The sequence below is a fragment of the Protopterus annectens genome, chromosome 9.part0 (genome assembly GCF_019279795.1).
Source record: "Protopterus annectens isolate FY-2018-M chromosome 9.part0, PAN1.0, whole genome shotgun sequence".
NCBI classification, from domain to species: Eukaryota; Metazoa; Chordata; order Ceratodontiformes; family Protopteridae; genus Protopterus; species Protopterus annectens.
The window spans coordinates 1,414,242,553-1,414,269,341 of NC_056743.1; the positions used below are offsets into that span (position 1 = coordinate 1,414,242,553).

The 26,789-nt window shown below is 43.7% G+C and overlaps 1 protein-coding gene across 1 annotated transcript in view; it reads left to right on the forward strand.

Moving 5' to 3' along the window:
* Positions 1-26,789, forward strand: part of LOC122810691 (myoferlin-like) — a 1,883,765-nt gene that overhangs the window by 1,180,787 nt on the left and 676,189 nt on the right. Inside the window, 2 exon segments of the mRNA XM_044082260.1 lie at positions 6,333-6,481; positions 22,894-23,033. Of these exon segments, the coding sequence (XP_043938195.1) occupies positions 6,333-6,481; positions 22,894-23,033 (289 nt within the window).

Here is a 26,789-nt window from a genome sequence, read left to right on the forward strand (position 1 = left end):
GTCTGCAATCTGATATCCAAAAACAAGGCTCCAGCATTAGAAGTACTAAAATTGTTAGGCATGATGGCAGCTGCAATTCTGGCATTACCGCTGGGTTGCATGCACATCCAGATTGTGCAATGGCTGTTGTTCACTCAGTGGTCTTACCAAGAGCTCCCCATGTCTCACCTTATAATGATCATGAACTCATGCAAAAAGGATCTTCGGTGGTGGTTGACCTCTCTTCATGTCATGATAGGTCATTCCTTTGTTCTACCCCCATGAGCGGCCACAGTGACCACAGATGCTTCCCTGATAGGGTGGGGGGGCACTTTCAGGGAAGAACAGCCCAAGGCACATGGACCAATCAAGAGACTCATCTGCATATCAATTTCCTAGAGATGAGAGCAGTACTTTTAGCGTTGCAGTACTTCCAGGACTCTCTTCCTCTGGGTACAATTGCGATTCAGACAGACAACATATCAGTGGTCTGGTACTTGAACAAACAAGGCCCTTTGTCATGAGACCCTAAGAGTATGGCAGTGGGCTATATCCTTCCAGAGCTTTCTGTTAGCAATACACAATCCAGGGAAATCCAACGTGATAGCAGACAAGCTGAGCAGAGCAATTTTGTTGCCTCACGAGTGGTCCCTCAAGAAAGAAATAGCTGACAGGATATTCCACAGGTGGGGCCAGCCTTGCTGTGACCTTTTTGCCAGCCACATGAGCACAAAATGCAGAAGCTACTTTGCCCTGATTCCCCCTCCGGGAGAAGCCCCAAGGGACGCACTCGTACATGATTGGTCTTCGGGTCTTCTCTATGGATTCCCACCAATCCCGTTGATACCCAAGGTGCTACAGAAAGCAAAAGCCCTGGGAAGGACCATCATTCTAATAGCCCCTCATTGGCCTCATCAGATTTGGTTCCCCTTCCTTTGACTTCATCTTTTGGAGGACCCTTGGATTCTGGACCCAGTTCCAGATCTTCTGATGCACTCGTCGGGAGAACTCCATCCCTCTCTTCAGTCCCTGAAACTGACAGCTTGGCTGCTCCAATTCCCATCATAGCCAGGTTCCATAACCTTTCTAATGAGATGAAGCAAATTCTTTTATCCTCTCATAAATCCTCTACAAGGAAGCTATACCTTAGCAAATGGAAAACATTTTTATATGGGCCTCTCAAAACAACATTGATCCCTATCAAGCCCCTATGGCCTCCATTTTAGAGTTCTTGACTATGATTTTTAACAAATGAGCTGCAGCAGCAACAGTTCATGTTCAACTTGCTGCCATTTCTAATTTTCACCTTGGATATGAAGGATTGAACATTATGTCACACAAACTATCCAAAGCCTTTCTCAAAGGGGCCTTTCATCTCAGACCACCTGTGAAATCTCCCTATACCCCATGGAATCTAAATTTTATGCTTTCTCGCATTATTCTTCCTCCATTTGAACCAGCCTCCTCATGTGACCTCATATTTTTGTCATGGAATAATATCTTTTTAGTAGTTATCACTTCTGTCCTCAGAGTGTCAGAGCTTCAAGATTTGTCCATTAAGCCTCCTTATTTGATTTTCCATGCTGACAGAGTTTCACTTCGAATTAACCCCTCTTTTTTGCCTAAAGTTTGCACTGAAGCTAATCTTAATCAGATTATTGATTTGCCAGTTTTCTTCCCTAATCACTCCAACAATTTAGAATATATGCTACACAAACTTGATGTTCATAGACAGCTCAGATTTTACTTGGATAGAACAAAAGATTTTAGAAAATCTGAACATCTTTTCGTTTCTTTCTCAGACTCCAGAAAAGGTATGCCAGTGGCTAAAACAAGTCTGTCTAAGTGGTTATCTGATTATATCACATTTGCTTATTCAGCTGCTAATATGCCCTTACAACATAAAATTAAGGCTCACTCCACCAGAGCAGTGTCTACATCCTCTGCCTTTTCTGCCAGACTTCCTATAGATAACATTTGTGCAGCAGCCACTTGGTTAAGATCTCATACTTTTATCACTCATTACAAAGTTGACAGGGCCTCCTTTGGGTCTACTGTCCTGAAAAAATACTCCTGTGAGCCACCTGAGATAGAAGGTGCTTGGGGCGCTACCCATCTGTAAGAATGAATGGCGAGATAGAACAACTTCACATAAAGAAGTTATGTACTTACCATAATGTTCCATGTGAGTTGTTCATTTCGCTTTCATTCTTACTTCCCACCCTCCTACCCCCTCCAGGGTTTTTCAAAGACCAAGATGCTGGATTCTTCCTGGCTGCTCAACCCTTCTTTAGCTTTCTCTTATGGAGTGATAGAATGACATATGGTATTATTATACACAGAAAACAAGATCTGAGGTAACTCTAAGTGCATCATGGGATAGGGACTTGGCCTCAAGCTGTCTGAAGACCTCGAGCTTTGTAGTAGGCCATCTGTAAGAATGAAGGCGAGATGTACAAGTCACATGGAACGTTATGGTAAGTACATCACTTCTTTTTCTGTGAACCATTCACTGAGAAACCTATCAGAATCCCTGAATGCTTGCCTGACGGCTGCACTCTGGAGACAGTTTGGGGATGCATCTTACACCCTCTAACTTAACAAAATATAACTTCCTATTTTTGGGTGCTAAGGATCAGTAACTGAGGTTATACAGTACCCTTTTTAGAAACCCCACAGACAAGCCAAAGGATTCCCAATACTCCACCATATCAGTTGGAATCCACAGCCACAGAACTTTCAAAGTTACTAGACAAAAGAGTCACCCAACCATCTCCCAAGACCAACTAGGATCCGGAGTCTATTCAAGGTTCTCTTTAGTACCAAAAAAAGGCAGGGGACCTAAGATCAGTTTTGGATTTCAGCACTCTGAATCAATTTGTGAGCCAGAAAAAATTCCAGATGTTCAAAGTACAGTTTGTTCTACCTTTGCTGAGGAGGGACAATTGGATGTGCTTGTTCTCCAGGATGCCTACTATCATATCAAGATCCAGCGTCAATCCAGGAGATTCCTCCTTTTCCATCTGGGAGCCAATTTTTATCAGTTCAGAGCACTGCCTTTCAGTCTCACCACAGCCCTCTGTGTGTTCACCAAAATAATGGCAGCCGTGACAACCTATCTCAGACTACAAGGAATCCAGGTATACCTATATCTAGATGATTGGCTCATAATTGCTACCCCCAGGGATCTACTTCCAATGCATCAGTCATTCCTGTTAAAGCTGACAACTCACCCGGGCATTTCTATAAACATCAACAAGAACAAGCTATCTCCTATTCAATCCATAGAATTCATAGGTTGCCACATAGACATTGTACATCAGATAGCAAAGCTTCCCTCATCATGTCAAGTCAATCAGATCCTTAGCTCTCCAGGTGATAAATCATCCCAGAACCCAGGCTCAGCTGGTGTTACACCTCTTAGGTCTAATAGCTTCCACTATGGTGATTGTTCCTCTAGCCAGACATCACATGAGAGTTGTTACCAACACTGTATCCTCTTCATTACAGAGTACAGCTCACTCAGGTCTGCAGGGACCACATTTTGTGGTGGATTTCTTCCAGTTCGGTAACTCAGGACAGACTGTCCTGTCCTCCAATACTCAGAGCTACAGTGACCATGGACTTGTGAGGGTGTGCATTTTGAAGGGAGGAAAGTCCAGAGAATAGAGGCCAAGCTTCACATCAGTGTTTTGGAGTTAAGAGCAGTCCTACTTATGTTGCAGGCATTTCAGAACCATCTACCCAAGGATTTGATTTCCATACACTCAGACAATATGTCAGTGGTTTGGTACATCAACAGGCAGGGTGGAACCTGATCATACCCTCTTTTCCAGGAAGCCATGAGAATTTAGCAGTGGGCGATGTCTTCAAACTGCTTTCTAATAGCAATGCACATACATGGGACGTCCAACATCCTGGCAGACAAACTGAGCAGAGCTATACTACTGCCTCACAAGTAGTGTCAACAAAACAGTGGTGATGGCGATTTTCAGCTGTTGAGGCCAACCTTGCTGCAACCCTTCTGCTTCATATCTAAACAACAAATGCAGAGATTACTTTGCCTTTATCCCTCCACAGGACAATCAATGAGAGATGCTGTAGTCCATTCTTTGTCCCCAGGTCTACTTTACGCCTTTTTACTAAATCCTCCTTGGATTGTCTTATCACCAAGTTTATTCAGAAAGCTGTGGAGTGCAAGATCAGGGAAATCCTCATTGCTCCCTTCTGGTCTCAGCAGGTATGGTTCCTCTTTCTTTGGTCTCACCTTCTTTACCCACCATAGGTTCTGGATCCATTCTCGGATTGCCTCCACACCCATCTGGGTTACCTTTACTGAACTTCAAGACCCTGTAGTTAACCATATGGTTCATACAGTTCTAACAATAGATACCAGGTTTCTTCCCCAGTAGTCCATATCATATCTTCCTCTCAAAGAAATTCAACCAAAAAGACTTACAAGAGCAAATGGAAGTGTTTTGCTTTTCCATCTGGGTCTCTTCTAATGGACTAGATCTTTTTTGAGCACCTCTTGGAATTTCTTTCAGAGCTTTTCATGGCTGGGTCAAGTTATTTCAAGTTATTAAGCAATTAAAGTAGAACTGGCAGCCATTTCAGACTTTCACATAGTTTTTAACAATGCTGCCTTTGCTTCCCTCAAAATATCCAAAGCTTTTCTTAGAGAAGCCTTTTTATTGAAACCCCCAGCTTGTGATTCAATCCCTCTATGAGATATCACCATCTTACTTCAGTCTTTAACTCAAAAACCATCTGAACCAGCAGCATCCATAGATATGACATTTATTTCATGGAAGACTATTTTTCTGGTTACCATTACATCTGCTAAATGGGTGTCAGAACTACAGGCACTCGGACAATGCTCCCTTCCTTATCTTCCATAAAGACAGACTCGTTGAGAACTAACCCTTCCTTCCTAAAGCATCTTCTGAATCTAACATAACCAACAAATCGATTGCCAGTTTTCTTCCCCAATTTTACATACGTTACACAGCTGAGATGTATATAGACAACTCAGGTTCTGTCTCCATCATACTAAGACTATCAAAAAATTGTACCAACTGTTTATATCGTTCTCCAAGAAAAAACTGGGGTGATCAGTGTCTAAGGTTACCCTCTCAAGATGGCTAGCAGATTACATTTCATTTGTCTATGATTCAAGAGGTGTATCTTTGCAATCAAAGCCTAAGGTACATTCTACCAGAGCAATGTCAACCTCAGTGGCATTTGCAAAACTAGTACCTGTTAGTGGCATATGTGGCACAGCAACATGATCCTCAACTCATATGTTTGTATCTCACTACAAGTTAAATGTGCAGTCCAGGAATCACAAGTCTTTTGGCTCTGCCATACTCAGAAATGTTCTTCCTTCAAACCACCCAGGTCTCTGTTGGGTAGCTTGGGAATCTGTCCCACATGTTGAATCAGATTAAAAAAGACAACATCAAATACTAAGGTTATGTACTTAACATAATGATAGATCCGTTTTTGTCTTTTTTTCCTCTGGCTCACTCCCCTCCCGCCTCCCCCTAACAAAATGTCATTTATATAAATATATATATATATATATATATATATATATATATATATATATATATATATATATATATATATATATATATATATCTTTAGGTCAGTCAGCAAACTTGACCTGAGGTTATTCGGGCAGGAGAGAGAAATTGTGGATTGGGGAGAAGTCAGAGCTCTTGGATCCAAAACTTTGATATAAGGCTCCAAGATCAGATCCAACTGGATCTGACAATCCATATGGTGAACCAAATGAATAGAAGACAACATGGATGTGTTGTGACAGTAAGTGCATAGCTTTTGCTTAATGAGGTTATTCTAACCAGTTTAAGTTTTTTAGTGGTATACAGTGGTGAGTTCCAAAAGGGCTATTTGTTGCAAATGTAGCCACTTTATTATAGCGTTGAGTGCCATAAAGTAGTGAGAAGAGGAGGTAAGTAGTGACAAGTGTAGTTTTAGTTGCATCGGTGAGAATGTTTTTGACTCCATTCTACTGGAATGTGAAAGCAGGATTCATAATATATGTCTGATTCATTTTTTATTTGAATGAATTTTGAACTCATGATGTCCATGAGCATGACCATGTAGTTCATTAATACACAGTCAGACATACCTCCATAGCTCCATATGGTTTATTATGTTCTGCCATTAAATATAGAATTGAATGTCAGATCAGTTTAGACAAGTAAAAAGCTTTTCAGTATAATCTTTGCTTATGGGAAACAGACTAATGTACAGTAAGAAATTCTGTTTATTTTATAAATTAGTACAATTATTAACCATGTAAGCACATTGTATGCGTGTCTTAGCTCTGGAGTCAATAGATGGCGAGATCAACTTGAGCCAGTGGAAATTCTGGAAAATTATACTAAAATGAAGAATCTTCCAAAACCAGTCTACACTGTGAATGGAGAGAAAGTGACATTTGGCAGATGGACTTTCCTACTCTCTGATTTTGGTAAGTGGAAGGCATTCATTTCTTAATGTGAAGACTTAAAATTTAATGCTAACATAAACTACAAGGTAAAGACAGCATTCTTTCATAAACTTCTTATCCACAGTACCAGATAGCACAGTAAATGTACTTTAAAGATCCAGCATGTTATTACACAAGAGCCTCTGTAATTAATAAGTAAGGAAAGTTACTGGAAGACACGTATAGTGTAACTATACCACCAACAAATAAGATACATAGCACATTACGTATAATATTTGTGTGATTTCAGAATAACCATTGCATGGTCTTGGAGGTGTGCTTTGGAAACTATTATGAAAAGTGATATGAAGAATGTTAAATGCCAGTGTCATTATGTTTACAATAAGTATTATACACTAGACATAATTTACCACAAAAAATAAAAAGGTCACACAGACAAATTATTCAGTAAAAACTGCAGGAAAAACCCAGCTAGGCTAGAGTTTTCACTGCATAATCCTTTAAGCCTTCTATAACAGAGACCTATGGGAGATATACAAATAACCCCTTAAGGTCATTATTTATTTATTTACATTTGTTAACCGGGTAGTGTCCGACTGGGCCAGTAGCCCATTTTTAGTGGAGACCCAGGGAGAAAATCTCCACAAACAGAAAGATACAACTAGTAAAAAGTAATGTCTTTCAGCATTTCCCGGTTAGGAGTTGCACAGCGGAACTCTGGTCTGTTAATGATTGGCAGTGGATTTTTATGGTGCCAAGTTGCCAGCTCGATGCCCAATCTTCAAAGAAGGCACACCCATTTACACACACACCTACCTGCATGTCTTTAAACGTCACTCGACCGTGGGGAGGACATACAGACTCCACACAGAAGGCACTCTAGACCAGATTCGAATGGGAGAGCCTCTTGCTGTGAGGCGACAATGCTAACTGCTGCACAGTAAGATATAAATTAGACATTAATAATCATATGTTAACAAAAGTAACTAAGTAAATTATTTTGATAGTAGACATAGAGCATATCAAGTACAGATAAATTGATAATTGAGTATTTCAAAACTATCCGAGACCAAACCAAAATTGAAGAAACATCTGATATGAAGTAGTTAACTTCATTTGTGCATCAACCTATGGGGTCTTCGGATCCATATCGGATCCGAGCCGGCAGTTTCCAACAGCTGAGATCCGAGCTCCAAGCTTCTCCCCCTACCCATAATCCCCTGCCATCTCTACCTGACCTCAGATCTAGTTTGCTGCGGTTGAAGCCAGCAGCTTGATCTTTGAGTTCCAGGCGTTGGGATTTTCTAATCAAGACTTTGTGAGAACATTTTGTCTTTTTTCTTTACTTTCCTGTCAAAAAAAAAGTGTTGTGTGTGTGTTTAGCTTCCCCTTGTAGTTTACTTCGCTACAAATTTTAATTTTAGCTTATTTCCTCCCCCTCCTCGTGAGAGCATTAGGGCATGTGTCTGTGTATGCTTGGGGCCTAGTGTGTGTGTCTTTCTTAGTATAATGTCTGAGGCCCCAAAGACATTCTTTTCTAAATGTACCGAGTGTGGCCATAAGCTATTCCCAGCGGATGGCCACACTCGGTGCGTTTTGTGCCTTGGGGTTGAACACCTCTCCTCTGGTTGCACTATTTGTGCGGCGTTCAACCCCAGGGCACTTAAGGACCGGAGGTCGAAGTTGATTCTGGTAGGACTGCTGCCCCCGGACTCGGCTCCGACCTCCGGTCCCCCCCGTGGTGCCTGCCGCAGCTGCGGCAGTACCCACGACTGCTTCCCTTCCCCTGGCCGGGACTCAACCTCCCACCTTGGGCCAGGAGGATAGGGAAGCCAGAAAAGAGAAGCGCAGGGAGAAGCACCACAACCGGCGGGCCGAGGCCTCTACATCGGCCCCGCCAGCTAAGCGGGCTTCTCCCTCCAAGACCTCCAAGCCTTCTCCTTCCTGGCTCCGGTCACCTTGCTTCTCACCGGGACTGGAAGAGGAGGAGGCCCGGTCTCACTCGAGGTCATCGAGGCGGCACTTTCGTCCCTCCTCGCTGGCCTCGTCCAGGTCCACCAAAAGCTTAACGGACGCAGATTTGGACCAGATGATGAGAAGATTCCTCCAGGCCCAACTGCAGATGGGAGTGCTCCTGCCCCCCCCCCTCCGGGGGGGAGCTCGACCCCCTTTTTCGCCCCGATAGCTCCTTCTCCAACCTGCTTCCCGGGTTTGGAGTCCTCGGAGCCGAGTGGCGTTGGAGCCAGGGGTGTGTCAGTGCTGATAGTATTGGGTACTTCGGCGCCGACAGCGCCCTTGAGTCTGTCGGGTCCCTTTTCTGTGGATCCGAGCTGAGCTTCAGATCCGAGGGTGTCAGTGTGCCTTCGGCTCCATCCAAGTCGGAGCATACTGGCCCGTCGGATCCGATAGCGTCGGCACTGGCCCCGATCTGCTCGTCGGATCCGAGGGAGGGATTGCTCTTGGATCCCAGAGAGAGCAGCTCTCCTTCGGCTTTCGACATGGTGGAGAGGGCTCTGTCGAGGGATTCCAGGCCCCCGGCCACAGCTATGACTCCACCCCGCACTCCCCCTCAGTTGGCTCTGACTTCTATCACCCGGCCCCAGGGACAGCCTGCTCTAACATCCCAGGTAGTTCCCTTGTTGGGACATGATGAGCCTGGTGAGGCCTCCTCGGACAGCCCCCCCCGAGGAGGTCCCTCACAAGCGCAAGTGCAAAAGGAGGCACTTGGACTCCCCTGAATCCTTGACCGAGGACACAGATTTGGAGGAAGGGGAAGGCTCCCCATGATCACCCCCCGAAGATGTCTCCTTTGGAGAGATCATGGAGATGCTCAGAATAAGGGGAGGGTGGTCTGCCCCAAAGCCTACCTCAGATGAGTCTGTGTTCCTGGAGGCATTTGAAGTAGGCCCGTCTGCCTCTTGGGTGTTCCCTCCAGCCGACCCCCTGGTAGACCTGATCACTACCAGGGCATGGAAGGAGCTGGACACTGTGGAGCCCGTCCCGAAGAGACCTGATAGGATACTTTCTCCCCCCTCCGACAGAGTGCACTGGAGTAAGGGATCCCCGGTAGATGCCATGTTGGTGGCGGCAGCCACCAAGAGGGAACTGGCCCAAGAAAGTCCCTCGGTCCATCCTCCTAGCAAGGAGCCTCGGGCAATGGACCACCTTGGGAAGCAAGTCTTCAGTTCAGCTACCTTCTCGGTAAGGTCACTGAACTACATGGCACATGTCATACAGCTCCAGCGAGACCTTATTAAAGAGTACGCTGGGTCGCCCCCGAAGTCCATATCGGCGGAGGACAAGCAGGTGTACTCTGCCCGAATGGCCACTCTTAGGTCTATTTCTAATACCTCTATGCGGCTACTATCCCATGCTACGGAAGGAGCCGCTAGAGCTAGTGGAGCAGGCGTCGTCATGAGGCGACAGGCGTGGCTCCGCCACTGTGATTTCGCGGAACCCTTTAAGGCATCGTTCGCTAATGCCCCATTTGATGGTTCTGTCCTCTTTGGCAAAACCGTACGCGAAACGTTAGTCCAGAGCGAGAAGGACGGGAAGACGTTGTCTGCCGTCGGAGTCCGCTTCTCTGCTCCCCAGAGGTCTTTCTCCAAGAACCAAAAGGGACAGAAGAAGATGTGGTTCTGGAAGTCGCAACAGTCCCGTGACGCTCCGGACACCCAGTCCTTCCGAGGCAGAGGGGATCCGAGGAGTTTTGGGTCCAGAGAATCGTTCTCTGATTGGCCCACGCAGCAACCCTGAGGGGTTACCCGACTGCTCCACTCTGGAGGCAGTCGGGGGGCATTTTTCGAGGCACCTGGCAGCTTGGGAGTCCATCACGACAGATCGCTGGGTGCTTTGTATCGTATCCAGAGGTTACCAAATCCCATTTCTTCATCCCCCTCGCAATCCCAGATTCCTCCCCAATGTTCCCCCCGATCAGAGGGAGGCCGCGGCTGCAAAAATCCAGCAGCTGCTCCCCCAGACCAGTTCGGATCGGGCTTTTACTCCAGGTTCTTCTTGGTGCCAAAAAAGATGGGGGACTTAAGGCCAATCCTCGATCTATACCTGTTGAACCTGTCAGTAACCAAAGAAAAGTTCTGGATGGTCACACTTCAATCCATTCTCCCCCTCTTGCAGGAGAATGACTGGATGTGCTCTATAGACCTCAAGGATGCGTACTACCACATCTTGATGGACAGACGCTCCAGGAGATTCCTCCGCTTCTGGCTAGGAGCCAGTCATTACCAATTCAGGGTCCTCCTCTTTGGTCTCACTACAGCCCCCAGGGTGTTTACCAAGGTTTTGTCAATGATAGTGGCCCACCTGAGACTCCAGGGAATTCAGGTCTTCCCCTACCTGGACGACTGGCTCCTGACCGCCCCCACAAGGCATCTACTCTGCGCGGCCAGGGACTCTTTCCTCCGTCTAGCTCCCTGGCTGGGGATCACAGTCAGTGTAGAGAAATCTTCCCTCCTGCCGACCCAAATCATAGACTTCATCGGGGCCAGATTGGATACATGCCGGCTCCTAGCCTTCTTGACTTCGGACCGGCTTCGAACCCTGAGACTCCATGTGCGGGCCATTCTTCAATCCCCATCTCCTTCAGCAGCTTTGGTCCTGGGGGCCCTAGGGTCGATGGCAGCTGCCATCCACCTGCTGCCCATGGCGAGTTTGAACATGAGGGTCCTGCAGTGGACCCTCCAAGTCCAATGGTCCTTCCTGCATTACCCTCTAACCCATCCCATTCGCCTCAGCAGGGTTTGCAGGAAGGCCCTCCTGTGGTGGCTCCAGTCCTTGGACCTCCTCAAAGGTCGGCCCTTTGCTATGTCCCATCCACTAACCATGGTGACCATGGACGCCTCTCACCTTAGGTGGGGTGGGGGGCATTTTCTAGGCAGGACAGTCCAAGGCACGTGGGACCACACGGAGACCTCGCTACATATCAATGTCCTAGAGATGAGGGCTGTGCTGTTGGTGTTGCAAGCACTCCAGGGCCTTCTTCCCGTGGGGACTATTACGGTCCAGACGGACAACATGTCGGTAGTCTGGTATATCAACAAACAAGGGGGAACCAGGTCCTATCCACTTTGCCGAGAGGCCATGAGAGTGTAGGAATGGGCGATCTCCACCAACTGCTTTCTCATAGCAATGCACATTCCGGGACGGTCCAACATCCTAGCGGACAGACTGAGTCACACGATTCTCTTGCCATACGAGTGGTCTCTGAATCCCGAAGTAGCAAAACAAATATTCTCCAAATGGGGTCAAACTTGTTGCGATCTTTTCGCTTCTCCCTCAAACACGAAGTGCAATGACTACTTTGCTCTAATTCCCCTACCCAGGGAATCCCCCCGAGACGCTCTGGCACATGCTTGGCCACCCGGTCTCCTTTATGCTTATCCTCCTCTTCCTCTAATGCTGAAGTTCTTACAGAAAGCCAGTCGGCTGGGGAGCAGCCCCATTCTGGCCTCATCAGGCTTGGTTCCCTTATCTATGGTCTCATCTAGTGAATCCTCCCTGGATTCTGGATCCCATCCCGGATCTGATCTCGCACCCGTTAGACCTTCCGATCCCGAATCTGGACAATCTGAAGCTCACGGCTTGGTTGCTCCAGTTCCACTCCTAGCTAGGACTCCCGGTATCTCTTCTCCGGTCAAAGCTATCTTAGTGGCGGCCCACTAGCTGTCTACTAGAAGACTTTATGATAGCAAATGGAAACGTTTTTCTGTTTGGGTGGAGCAACAAAACTTAGACCCCTTTACGGCTCCGTTGCCCACGGTGTTAGACTTTTTGTCAGGAATTTTTGACCAAGGAGCCAGCTCTTCCATGGTCAGAGTTCAGCTGGCAGCAATTTCACATTATCACGTGGGGAGTGACCTAGGCCCTTTGATCTCAACCAGATTGTGTAAGGCCTTTTTGAAGGGTACCTTCCTACTAAGACCCCCGGTGAAGGACGTAGTCCCTCCTTGGGATTTAGCGCTAGTGCTCCAGACTTTGACAGCTCCTCCCTTTGAGCCTGCAGCTTCAGTGGATCTTAAACTATTATCCTGGAAGACAGCCTTTCTTGTCACTATCACTTTGGCCAGAAGGGTTTCTGAACTACAAGCCCTTTCCGCCAAGCCACCGTATTTGACTTTTCACAAAGACAGAGTATCCTTCAGGACCAATCCCTCCTTTCTTCCTAAGACTGCTTCTGAATCAAATCTCAATCAAACTATTAACTTACCTGTCTTCTTTCCCAGTTACCAAAACAAAGACCTCGCTACATATAAATTGCACTCGTTGGATGTTCATAGACAACTACGTTTCTCCTTACACAGAACAGCTGGTCATAGGCAACCAGACCAGCTGTTTATTTCCTTTGCTAAAACTAATTTTAGAAAATCAGTTTCTAAAGTAACACTGTCCAGATGGATTTCACAGTGTATTCTACTAGCATATGAAAGTTCTGGCCGGCCTGCACCCCAAGGAGTCCACGCCCATAATACTAGGTCAATTTCCACCTCTGCTGCCTTTCGTTCTAGAGTCTCATTGAATGAAATTTGTTCGGCAGCCACTTGGGCTTCATCTCATACCTTTATAAATCATTATAATTTGGACCTGGTCTCCAGAGGGAGAGCATCCTTTGGCTGTGCAGTGCTCCGGAACATCCTTACATGAGGACCTCCCAAGATTTAGATAGCTGGGGACTCTGTCCCATAGGTTAATGCAAAATGAAGTTAACTACTTCAGATTAAGAAGTTATGTACTCACCATAACGTTCCATCTGAGTAGGTAAACTTCATTTGCCAGCAACCGTCCCCCCCTCCTTCCCCCTGGCCGTCGGATGTTTATATTACTCTTATTGTCATCTGATTGTATCAAGGTCAGATCATAGACTGGCTATTTGTTGCAGGTCTTGCATTAGGCAAACTCGATCTGAGGTCAGGTAGGGATGGCAGGGGATTATGGGTAGGGGGAGGAGCTTGGAGCTCGGATTTCAGCTGTTGGAAACTGCCGGCTCAGATCCCATATGGATTCGAAGACCCCATAGGTTGCTGCCAAATGAAGTTTACCTACTCAGATGGAACGTTATGGTGAGTACATAACTTCTTATTAAAATTAATTAACCATGAATTTACATAGCCACATAGACCATGGCATAATACAGAGATATTTGAGCATTGAGGTACTTAGAAATCTATCAGAGAGCCTACCAAACATTTCAACTCATCGCAGAAATAGGTTGAGCTGTTTAAGATGATGAAAAGAGATATTAAGTACTAGGAGAGTGAGTTTAACATTTATTGCTTCTTTACTTTTTAAGTCATTATGGTTACATTTAGAATAATACAACCAAACCACATTAACCATGGTCATAGATTTTAACCTTTTTATTAGCCTCATTAGTATAACATAGACAGCTTTGGCATATGTTAGAAATACAGAATCTTCAGATCCAGCTGATGCCCATAAAGATTAAGGTGCCTGCAAATATCCCAACTAACATCCAAACCAAAGGGTGAAAAGCTCACACAGACAAACCATTCTCTAAAAAACTGCAAGAAAAACTCAGATAAGCTAGTTTTCACTGCCTGATACCTTTAACCTCCTATAATGGAGGTCCATGGGATATATACAAATGACCCCTAAAGTGTGTGGTTTCCGTTGGCCTTAAGGGGTTATTTGCATATATCCCAGGGGTCTCCATAACAGTAGGCTTAAAGTGCCATGCAGTGAAAACTCTAGCTTGTATTGTTTTGCAGTTTTTACTGACTGGTTTGTCTGTGTGACCTTTGTACCCTTTGGTTTGGATGTTAGTTGGGATATTTTGCAAACACCTTAATCTCTATTGGCATCAGATAGGTTTAAAGATCCTGTATTTCTGAAGTACAGTCTTTTATGATATTTTATGAGCCTGAATGTAACCATGCTGACATAATAAATAAAAAAATCATGGATATCGAGTTACTATGTGGTTGAACTACTTAATGCCCTTAAGGGGCTGTTTGTATCTATCCCATGGGCCTTTATTACAGAAGGGTTAAGGTATTATACAGTGAAAACTGTAGTATTGCTACTTGTGTATTTATCACACCCATGTTTGATTAGCAGCACACGTGCTGGAGGGTTTGGATGGAGAAGAATGGGCTTGAATGTCTGATGCCAGTTCACCCCTTTTGGGGAAATGAAGGTGGCTAGGCCTGCCTCATTAGTGACCTACGGAAGTGGGTGGGGGATTGCTCTCATAAAAGGCTGGACAAGCTCTTGCTATCAAAAGGTCATTTGTCACCGAGTCAGGGAGGTAAGCATGTATGGAAACATGCCTTTCCTTGACCATGCAGCTGTGCTAGAGTCTGCAGGCATCCTACAGGGATAGGGTAGCCCATGGCTGAATAGGACCAGCATCTGGTGCATTCCCAGACTTCTGACTCCATCCTTCCAGAGGGAAGAATTACACTGATAATGTTTCTCATATGAGAAGGAATGAACTGTGGGGCTTTCCCCCAGTCCAAGTATGATGACTTCCCTTCCCCAGAAGAAAGAAAGGAAGGAACAAGCTGATAGGGTGCAGCAAGGGAGACATTGAGCAAGTTCTGAGGTGGTGGGGCTAAAAAAATAGATTATTGGTCAGTTACATTCCATAACTGAGATCATGTTTCTTTAAACTGTGACAGTTGAGAACAAAATGCTTGTTGTGATTTATTTTACATGTGAGCCCAATGCATTATCATAGTTGACATACCCAAGGTGTGATTTTTGAGTGTCATGATGCTGCAGGCATACAAGTCATTTGGTTTCACCTTATGCATCACAAGTCACCTCAATTTTTCTGTCACATGTTATTGTATAGTGTACTGCATATAATTATGTAATTGCAAATTCATGATCCAGAGCTAGTATGTCTCAAGCATCACCACTGTTTATATTTTGCACTGTAATTTCCAATGTTATGTTGTCCTGTCTTACCTTCATTCTTGATGGTTGGGTTCAGAACCGAGCATCAGTTCCAACTCGGCTACGTACTAAAGCTTGAGAGCTTTCACTGGCGGCTGCACCCTATCCCAAGATGCCTAGCGATAGTTACCCAGATCTCATTTGCTGCTTGCTGCTTCGGATTGCTTTTCGCTGGCTCAGGCTAAGTATGTTTCTTTTTATACTACTTTAGTGATATTTCATGTCAAACCTTTGTTATTGTTAAGATTTTTCAAGACGCTCCCCTATTTGAGTGTTTTGAGCGTGCTGTTGGTTCTTTTGCTGTTGTTTTTGCTGTTACTGTGTGGGCCATCATTCTGTCTCAGGCTTTTCCTTACTATCCCATCTAATTTATTTTTTTTCTCCTTAAAAGAATCCGTTTAAGTTAGATGATTTTTTGTCCCCTTTTATTTTAGCCCATTTTAATTAGAGGGCTCCCTCCCCGTGCCTTTTTACTCCCTAAACTTTGAAGGTTTCGCCATTTTAGTTAGAAGAATCTCCTCAGGTCAGAGGAGATCATCGTTTAACTTAGAGACCTCTCCTCTGGCCCATTTTTTCTTTCCCTATTTTGAAAAAATAAATAAATAATTTTTTTTGTCTCCTCTCTTGTTGTGTTTGTTGGTGTGTACTGTATTGCATAAGCACTAAACATTATAGTTGTGTTTTTTTTTTTAGCATTGTTGATTATAGTAATCTTCATCATGTCTAAGGACTCTACAAAAGAGACAAAACAGTCTGGATTCCAAAAGTGTGACTTGTGCACACAAAAAAATGTCATTGACAGACGGGCACACTACTTGTGTTTATTGTTTAGGAGCTGTTCACCTGCAGGATTCCTGTTCTATATGTCATGGCTTTAGCTCTAGGGTTCTGCAAGAGTGAAAAACAAACTGATACTCATAAGCTTGTTAAAGGGACCTTTTGGGATGGTCGTCGAAGGGAATCAGGCCTCAAAATCTTCGTATAAGTCCTCTAACAAATCAGCTTCTTCGGTTCTGGTTTCTGAACTGACGAAGAGACCAGAAAAACAAGTAGTTTGGATCCAAAGTCTTTCAGGTCCAAGAAATCTAAGTCTCCCCTTGATTCCACTTGTGGTTTAGAAACCGACTCGGAGTCAAAAAAGGAGCTGGTCACCATCCTTGGAGCCAGTCCATTCGGTGCCACAGTCACTCCTTCTGCAGTCGGTGGCTGGTAGCCATAGATCCTCCACCCATTCCTCTCGATCTTCCAGGAGCTTATCAGACAATGATGTGGAGCGGTATTTAAGAGGTTGCTCCGGACACCGGCCCTAGCAAAAATTCTTTTGAGCCCAGCCCAGGAGGATGTGGAGCCGACTACTGAATCTGCCTTGTCTTCCATTCCTCTTTCAACTCTGATGAGTTCGGAGCCAGAGTGCATGGAGGTTCTTGTGGTGGTTGGTTCCGAGAACCTCTCCTGGTGTCTCGGTTCTGACTTCTGCTCTGATCTCATCAATGTTGCCTTCTATCGAGGGATCTGGGAGCTGACACTCCCTTGTCGGTTCTGGGAGGGGGGGTCAAATCGGACCCTTATCAGATCTGACTCTTCTGCTCAGGGCTTCGGGGCAGGGGAGTTCGGTGCCCACATTAGCCATCGGAGCCATCACCTTTGGTACGCAGGAGATCTCTGTGTTCCTCGGAGATAGAGGCTCTCTCGGGCCAGGACCATGGTGCCTTTGAGGTGATGAGTAGTGTGCTGTCCCCCCAGACTGCTCCACCCTCGGCTCCTGTCACTCTTCCCCCTAAAGGGCCAGTGTCTACCTCCACACCATCCCTCCAGCCCAAGCGTAGAGATCCAATACCCATATGGGTGAAACACTCTCTTCTTAAACTTCCCCAGAGTATCCATCTGAGGAGGTCCCTCAGAAGAGAACTTGTAAGAAGAAACACCTGGACTCCCGCAAGTCTGTCATGTTAGATACGGACTTAGAGGATTCCCCATGGTCACCCTCTGTGTATGTCTCCTTTTCAGATGTCTTAGAGATCCTGAAGCAGAGAGGTGGCTGGAAGAACCTCTCCCCTTCTGAAGATGAGTCGGTATACCTGGAGGCATTCAGATCTCGACCCTCCACCTATTGGGTCTCTCCGCCTTTCGACCAGCTCCTTGGTGTAGTCAGCCGAAAGGCGTGGGGGTCCCCAGAATCTGTAGAACCAGTTCCGAGGAGGCCGAACAAATTTATTACAGCCCTGGAGGATAAACAATTTCTAATTAAAGGTGTCCCAGTAGATGCTATAGATGCCATAGTGGTGGCAGCGACCACCAAGAAGGAATTAGGTGAAACTTCTTCATCTGTCCATCCACCGAATAAGGATTCTCGTACGATGGACATATATGGGAAGCGTATGTTTTCTTCAGCAACCTTTACCCTTAGGTCACTGAATTACTTATCCCACTTTTACCAGACTTCAGTGGGATCTCCTCACCATGCTACCTTAAATTCTGTAATGAATTCCTCCATGCACCTTATGTTATATGCAACCGATGGAGCAAGCAGGGCAGCAGGCACAGGAATAGCTGTGATAAGACATTCCTGGATGCATCTTTGTGAGTTTGCTGAACCCTTCAAGTCTTTCTTTATTAATGCCCCTTTTGATGGCTCGTCTTTGTTTGGGCCAAAAGTGAAAGAGACTCTTACCAGGTGCAAACAGGAAGGCAAAACTCTGTCTGCCTTGGGAGTATGTTTCTCCGTCCCTACCTGACCTTATCCCAAGGGTTAGAAGGGTGGAAAAATGTGGTTCTGGAAGTTCCAAAGAGCTTCGCTGGATGCACGTGGTGATCCCCCCCTCCCCCCAGGAGCAGAGAGGGAAATAACAATGGAAAACACTGTCCTCGCAGCAGAGGGAGTCTGCAGAATCAGGGTGAGAGATCTTTTCTCTGGTAGGCCCTTCCAGTGCTCCTGAAAGGAGGGCCACCTGTCCACCTCTGGAGGTAGTCGGGGGGAGATTATTACTGTATCCAAAAGCCTGGCTGGACATCACTCAAGACAGATGGGTGCAGTCGATCATATCCAGAGGATACAACATTCCTTTCTCCTTTCCACCCCTTCCACCATAGTCTATTCCAGACATACCACCCGGTCAAAGGGATCAAGCAACCCTAGAAATTCAAAGGTTGCTAAGAAATGTGGTTCTCCAAACTCCAGTTGTACTCGGTTGCATACTGCCTACTCAGATGTGATCTCTGCCTGACATACAAGTTCATGTCCAACCCAGAACTGATGGACATGCTCCACCTAAAGAAAACCTTATCCCCTCGCGCCACAAGCTCTAGGGATCTAAACCTCACCTCAATAATAAATAGGACGTGCTGGAGGGATAGATTCCTGTCCCAGAGACTTCCCATGCTTTGGAACAAGATCCCAGTCTACATTAGACAGAGCTCCTCACTAACACTCTTCAAAAGAAACCTTGACACGTGGATGGGAAACAGAAAGTTTACCTCGGGGATCACTTCAGTGGCTTGGCTGGACAGAGGCACAGGGAACTAATCTAAGGGGGCGGTGAAAGCCAACACATTCTCGCTAGGCTTATAAATGCCTTCAGGCAGATAGCCTAGCATGGCCAAGAACATGTTTTTACTTTCAGGGTCATTGACATTATTAAACCAACTATTAGAGGTGGGGATCTTAGTAATCATACTGAGTATAAGGAGAATAATTGGATGATCTTACTTAGAGCTGACAGAGGGAGGGGACTTAACGAAGGTGTCTCTATTAAACCACTACTTAAGAAAAGGAGGGTGCCTAAATGATATTTATGTACTAAATGATATTTATGTATTTTATGATTTAGGGTATCATTTACATTGTATATATGGTTAGGGAATTTGTTGTATAGTTTTTATAGTATTTTTTAGATTTTTGAGTTTGTATCATGTATTTGATGTTTTTATTTATTTTATGTACCTTTAAGTATGGATGCACTATAATGTATTATATTTGATTGGTTGCTTTGAATTTTGGGTTGAGTATTTATAGACCTTCTACTTCTTTTGGCTTTAAAGGTCTGATGAAGCAAGTTTGTGAAAGCGCTAACCTCGTTTAAATAAATCTGTTTATTATTTTTAGCCTTTGCACCTCTGTTATTTTTACATTCGTTACAGTGTATGTCGCCTTGGTCGTTCCTTCAACTAGTGGAACTTTTTGGATTTTGCATTAATTCGTCGTGTGAAGGAACGTTTGTCTTGTGGGTTCCCATTGGTACTTGTTAGCCTAGTACCAACCTATGAACCTATAAAAGAGTCATCTAAGAAGTCCCCGCAGACCAAATCGGATCCGGAGCTTACTCAAGGTTCTTTTTAGTTCCAAAGAAGACAGGGGACTGGAGGCCTATTTTGGATCTGAGCAGACTAAACAAGTCCATGAAGAAAACAAAGTTTCAGATGGTGACACTGCAGTCTATACTCCATTTTCTGGAAAGACAATTGGATGTGCTCAATAGATTGTAGGATGAGTACTACCACATAAAGATGGACAGACGATCCAGTAGATTTCTACGTTTCCGGCTGGAAGCCAGTCATTACCAGTTCAGAGCTCTGCCCTTTGGTCTCACTACAGCCCACAGAGTGTTTACCAAATGCATAGCAGAAGTCACGGCTCACCTGAGGCATATAGGATTCTGAGTGTTTCTGTACTTAGAGGACTGGCTCCTAACCATCACCACCGAGCATTTACTGACCAAAGCAAGGGACACTACCATTTGTCTTTGCTCAGAGCTAGGCATCACTATAAACCACGAAAAAATTGCCTTGTTGCCATCACAGTATATTACCTTTATAGGGGCAGACTTAAACACAAAAGACATGAAAGCAAAACTTCCTCATGAAAGAGTACTAATGCTACGCCATCAGGTATCAGTCTCGCTCATGAAGAAGAAAGTACAGACAAAGTTTGTCCTCAAGGTTCTGGGTTCAATGGCAGCTGCAATAACATTAGTCCCACTAGCTTGTCTACATGTGAGAGTATTACAGTGGCTACTCTTTGCTCAGTGGTCCATGCAGGAGTTACCCATGTCACACAAGATTCTAATTATGGACAACTGCAAGAGGGACCTAAGATGGTGGCTTCAGTTCACACAGGTAATGATAGGCAGACCATTTGTTCTTCTCGAACCTGTAGCTGCAGTGACAATGGACGCTTCCTAGATAGGGTGGGGTGCATTATCAGGGACAGACTGTCCAAGGAACTTGGCAAGAACATGAATACCACTTGCACATCAATGTCCTAGAGATGAGAGTGGTGCTTCTGGCATTGCAGGCATTCCAGACCTCTCTTCCACCAGGTATGATTGCAATACAAACAGACAATATGTCGGTGGTGTGGTACATCAACAAACAAGGCAGAACCAGATCTTACCCTCTGTGCCGAGAGGCTCTAAGAGTATGGCAATGGGCAATATCTTCTCAACGTTTTCTGATTGCAATGCACATCCCGGGAAAATGCAACGTGATAGCGGACAAATTAAGCAGGGCAAGTCTTATGCCTCACGAGTGGTCTCTGAAACAGGAAATTGTGAACCAAATTTTTCGCAAGTGGGGCCAGCCTTGCTGCGACCTCTTTGTCACATCCCTGAACTCCAAATGCAGCAGCTTCTTTGCCCTAATCCCCCCCAGGGGAGTCACCAAGGGATACACTTGTTCACAATTGGCCCACGGGAATTCTTTATGCATTTCCCCCTTTTCCACTAATACCCAAAGTTCTTCAGAAAGCCAAATCGTTGAGTTGCAGGCTAATTCTCATCGTTCCATACTGGCCTTGTCAGATATGGTTCACCTTCCTATGGACCCATCTTCAGGAGGAGCCTTGGATCCCGGAGCCAGTACCGGATCTTCTGACTCATCAGTCAGGAATGCTCCACCCCTCTGTTCAAACCCTCAAGCTGACAGGTTGGTTGCGCCACTTCCCATCTTAGCCAGGCTTCCAAAATTATCCCCAGCAGTGCGACACATTCTGGTTTCATCACACAGGAATACAACTAGGAAACTTTATTCGAGCAAATGGAAGAGGTTTTCTTGTTGGGCTGACAAAAACCATATAGACTCCTTTACAGCCCCTATATCAGCAATGCTTGAATTTTTAACAGAAACCTTTAATCAATGTGCGGCTGCAACCATGATATAAGTACAACTCGCTGCCATATTTAACTACCGTGTAGGAGACATGGGATACAATATTATTTCTCACAGATTATGTAAAGCATTTCTGAGGGGTACATTCCTTTTAAGACCTCCCATAAGAGAACCACCAACTGCTTGGGATCTAAATTTGGTACTAGCTTCTTTAATTCTCCCTCCATTCGAACCAGCCTCTTCTTGTCCACTAAAGTTCTTAACTTGCAAGACAATCTTTTTAACAACCATTTCTTCTGCTAGGAGGGTTTCAGAATTGCAAGCTCTATGTATCCATCCTCTCTACTTAATTTTCCACAAAGACAGAGTCTCTCTCAGGAAAAATCCTTCCTTCCTGCCAAAAGTATGTGCTGAGTCCAATTTGAATCAGTCCATTGAGCTACCTGTATTTTTTTCCCAATCATAACAACAAGGCAGAATACAAGCTTCAACAATGGGATGTCTATAGCAGTTACGTTTTTTACTTACATAGGACAAATGAATTTGGAAAATCTGACCAAGTGTTTGTCTCACTCTCAGAAAACAGAAAAGGGACTTCACTTTCAAAAGTCACTTTATCTAAATGGCTTAGAGACACTATTACTTATGTTTATAACTCTCAACATAAACAGCTGCCGGGAAAAATTCAAGGTAATTCAAATAGAGCTATGTCTACTTCCACTGCCTTTCAAGCCAGACTTCCTTTGGATTCAATTTGTGCTGCAGCCACATGGGTTAACCCTAATACCTTCATCACTCATTACAAAGTAGATGTGGCCTCCCGGAACAGGGCATCCTTTGGTTCCACTGTTCTGAGGAGTTTATTCCCTTCAGCCACCCGAGAAGTAGGTGCTGGGGACGCTGTCCCAACCATCGAGAATGAAGGCAAGATAGGACAACATAACATAAAGAAGCTATGTACTCATCATAATGCTCCATATTTGTTGTCCATATTCTCACCTTCATTCTTGCATCCTACCCTCATTCCCCCTTCCTGGAGGATCGAGAGGAATTTTGTGAAATTGGCTATGAGTTCTTTGATTCCCTTTGGGCCTCATGAGCTATAGGCAGAGGGTTTAGTTGTATTTACCATAGTGGGTTGGATAGTCTAGTGATTGGTTTCTTACAAACGAGATCTGGGTAACTATCGCTAGGCATCTTGGGATAGGGTGTAGCCTCAAGCCAGTGAAAGCTCTTGAGCTTTAGTATGTGGCCGAGTTGAAACCGATGCTTGGTTCCGAACCCAACCATCAAGAATAAAGATGAGAATATGGGCAACAAACATGGAATGTTATGGTGAGCACATAACTTTTTCTTTCTTCACAGTTTGATACTAACCCTGTTTGTTTTTAAACCAGAGAATAAGCTCCCCAGCCACAGTCATTTAGGACCACCAAAGCAGCGCCTTGCTCTTTATGTGCTCAATAAACAGGGGCTGATACCAGAACATGTGGAGACTAGGGCTCTGTTCAACAGCAGCAGACCAGGAATAGAGCAGGTATGTGTGCTAATCTGCCATTTTTTTAATTCCTTAATCTGCACTATAGTAATATCTGCATGTTGTATGATGGTGTAGTTTTTTGTCATTCAGTATTTTTCATTTTCTTTATTAGAACTTTTTTGACAATCATTAGCTCAAACAAGGAAACAACAACATGTAGATGTTAGGGAACCAGACATTCACTAATGACCAAGGATGATCTTTACTGCTTTTAAAACAAAAATTAATTTCCCATTTTTTCACTTATCCAGTGAGATGGAGGAGAGAGGGTGTACAGGGTGAGCCCAACTGAGTCTCTCACTTCTGGCTTCAAGTGGCAGGGTGTCCAGATGTGATCTGCTACTGGGTCAGTGTCAGGTGAGGAATTTTACTGGGATGGCACACCTGTCAGAGTAATGCAGGTGTCCAAAGGCAAGCTCAGGGAGGGCAGAAATCTTCCATGGAGCAAAGGGGCAAAAGCTTACTTAATTTTGATTTTCATTATGAATACAGACCGTGAAAGCAGGACCTCATGATCCTTTTGTTTTTAGGGGTTTTTAAGCATGAGGTGTCAGACAAGTTACCACAGGGATAATGAGCTTGTGGCAGTCAAGCATTCATAGCAATGTTGGTTTGTCAGCTCTTCCTATCACTGTGAAGTAGAATTCACCAAGCATTGAATTGTTTGCCCACTAATAGGGAACATGAACTGGGTTTAAACCTTTGTGAGAATTATTTTATTTTATTTTCCTGCGAAACTCCCTATCCCGAGAATCAGGCATCCTAATCCAGCTATGAGGTAAACCATAATCCACTCCTTATTTGCTAAAATTTGCTGAGGAATCAATTTCTACTTTCAGTATTTCAAATCCTGATTTTTTTCATTCACTTCAAATAAACAAAGATTTCCCTCGCATTCTGACACTCATTTTCAGTCAGAAGAACATGGAATGATGGGTTCCTTCAGTGATCTCAGCTCAAGCTGAAGATTCTGAGGAAAGTGTTACTTTAGATTTCCATTCAAAAGAGCTATTTTTCTGAGACCTTACCTAAAATTAAATAATTAATTAATTGGAAACAGAATGAAATCAAAGTCTCCCAAGAAAAGTATTATGAGCTGTTACAACTCGATTTTCCTAGTATTATGAACTGTTACATCTGAATTTTCCTTGGCCTGCAGCTGTTCCTCCATTTCTGTCAGCATTACGCTACCCGACAGTTATCCTCTTGCACCTAAAAAATCTGATTATACAAAGTCATGTGATTTTAAGGAAGCTCCAGCAGAATCACATTCATTTAATTCCCATTACTGTCATGTGATTAAGTATTAACATTGTCTAATTAAAAATACTTAAAAACAACATAGTTCATCTTAAAGGTCACATTTTTGAAAAAGGTTTGAAACTAATACATCCATTCAAACCAGGTGGATGATCAGCTCTTAAAATGTTTATCCATTTGCATTCTGTTACTTCTGTTGTAATATTACTAATATTCCCTCACCTTTTATTATCATCATTGATCATTTGTAAAACAGCAGACTTAAAATAATGTGTTTCTTCCATTTCAGATACATGTTTAAATAAAGCATTCACAAACTGTGTTGCTTTTAAGTGGTTTTAATCACATGGCAATAATGGTATTTAATTGAATGTGACTTTAGATTCTGTTTCTTCATCCTCACGAAGCTCATTGTGTGAAAGCTTATGAAAGTGTATTTTTGTGATTTTGATTAAAACTTTGAATGTACATGCTCAATGTTCTTCTTTTGAGCCACCTTTTCTTTTAATTAATATGTTGTACATAGTACCTCAGCCACACACACAATTTTTGTTAATCATAAAGCAGACCCCGCAGTATTTCCTTATATAAAATGTCTGTTAATGCTTACCCCATTCCCAAGAAGGATGTGAAAGCTTTTGGTAGATTTGGAAAGATAGTTTATTCTTCTGCTACTTTGATTTTTCAGAATTTTATACTGACACTCTTACATGTTAAAATTTTTAATTGTTTCTTTTGAGGGCATGAGTAAGTTAACTGTTAGCCTTCCTTCTTCAGAGGACAAACTTTTTTTAAATTCCTTAATTGTGCCTGCTTCTTAGGTAATCAAAAAGTGTTTAAAATGCTCTCATGAGTCTGCTGATAACTGTATCCAGAGCTGTTGCTTTTGGTTCAGTGATGAGGATATTTCATTGGTTACATTCTCAAAACTTACCAGACAATGTTAAAGCTCAGATTTTTAAAATCTCCTCTTGACAATAAAGGACTTAAAAGATGTGATGAATGAGTGAAGTTAACTCAAGAGGTGACAAAAATCTTCCAGCCCTTCTTTTTTAAATTCAGTAAAAAATTTTATTTCGTATTCAGGACCCATTTTAAGAAGCAAAATAAGCAGTCTCAACAAACTTCAAATAAACATTTTAAAAATGAATGGCACTGATGCCTATTAAGAGAAGAGAGAGCCATCCAGAACCAAAGACTTCAAATAGTCAGAATCTGTACTTGCCCTTTCATGCCCACTCCCCTAGCTTTTCTTCCTTTGGATAAGTGGAACGGTACAAAGAAAACTTTGTGAGATTTTCCAGTCAATCTTTGAAATATGTCAGGGTTTTTTTTTTTAGAATTCCAGGTTTTATGATCTCTATGATTCTCATGATTCCCTTGGCCAGACTTCACGGGAAAAATTCAGTGGTACCTTAGTTCACTCCGGGCTCAGCATCAACACTGCTTATCTTTTCAAATTCCAGTTTTGTGGTTCATAAGAAAGGAATACTGTTGTGGGTGGACCAGTTATCATATTATTACTGATGACTTGACTGAACGTAACCTTACCCTCTCCACAGATGATATTTTATTACCCTGGCAAACAGATGTCCCACAGTTCTGAAATCTCACCTGCAGCAATCCTTCCCTAATTGCCATCATTGATTGGAACTAAACTCCAAATAAACCAAAAAAATGTGTTTTGCTTTTTTCCTCCCACTCATAGAGCCACTCAACTTCACCATATTATTCCTTTTGTAACTGAGTAAAATACTTAGGCGTATCCTTTGACTCAATTAAGCTTTACATTCTACATTGACAGTATCATTAATAAAGCACTCTTACACTAAAGTTCTGTTATAGAATATTGCATCTACTAGCTCCTACTGCCCACAAAGCAATGGCCAAGAATGTCCTTCTTCGTAAACTAAAGTACTGTCTCCCTATACTCTCTTTGCACTCTGCTTATAACACTCAAAGACTTCATGTCACTAAGAATAAAATTACCAGATTTGCCTTACTTGCTGACAGCTGTGTACAGTACTGCAACCTTCTAAATTACTTAAACTGGCTACCCATTACTGAAAGGTCCACTTATCTTATGTGCACCTTACTATATAACATTATAAATGATGGCTACTATCCCCTTCTGAAAAGAAAACTCCCAGTCCTACTCCCTAAGGAATTCACAGGATAACTTAATATCACTCATCTGCCCCCCCCCCCCCCATTTAAAACAGTCATTGGTAAATGAGCCTTTTCATGAACTGGCCTTGCTCTCTGGAACAAACTACCAGCTGAAACTAAACATTCATATACTCTTACCAAGTTAAAGAAATCCCTTTCTGAGCACTTTTTCAAGGAAGGTACTTGTAAATGCTTTAGGGATAATGGTTAAACTCTTCCAAAGGCTTAAAAGTCTAAAAACGCTTACAAACTGTTTCCTTTGCCATGTAACTCTTCTTACTCCTATGTCCTCTCTTCTTAGTCTCTAGGCCTATCTCTGTAATC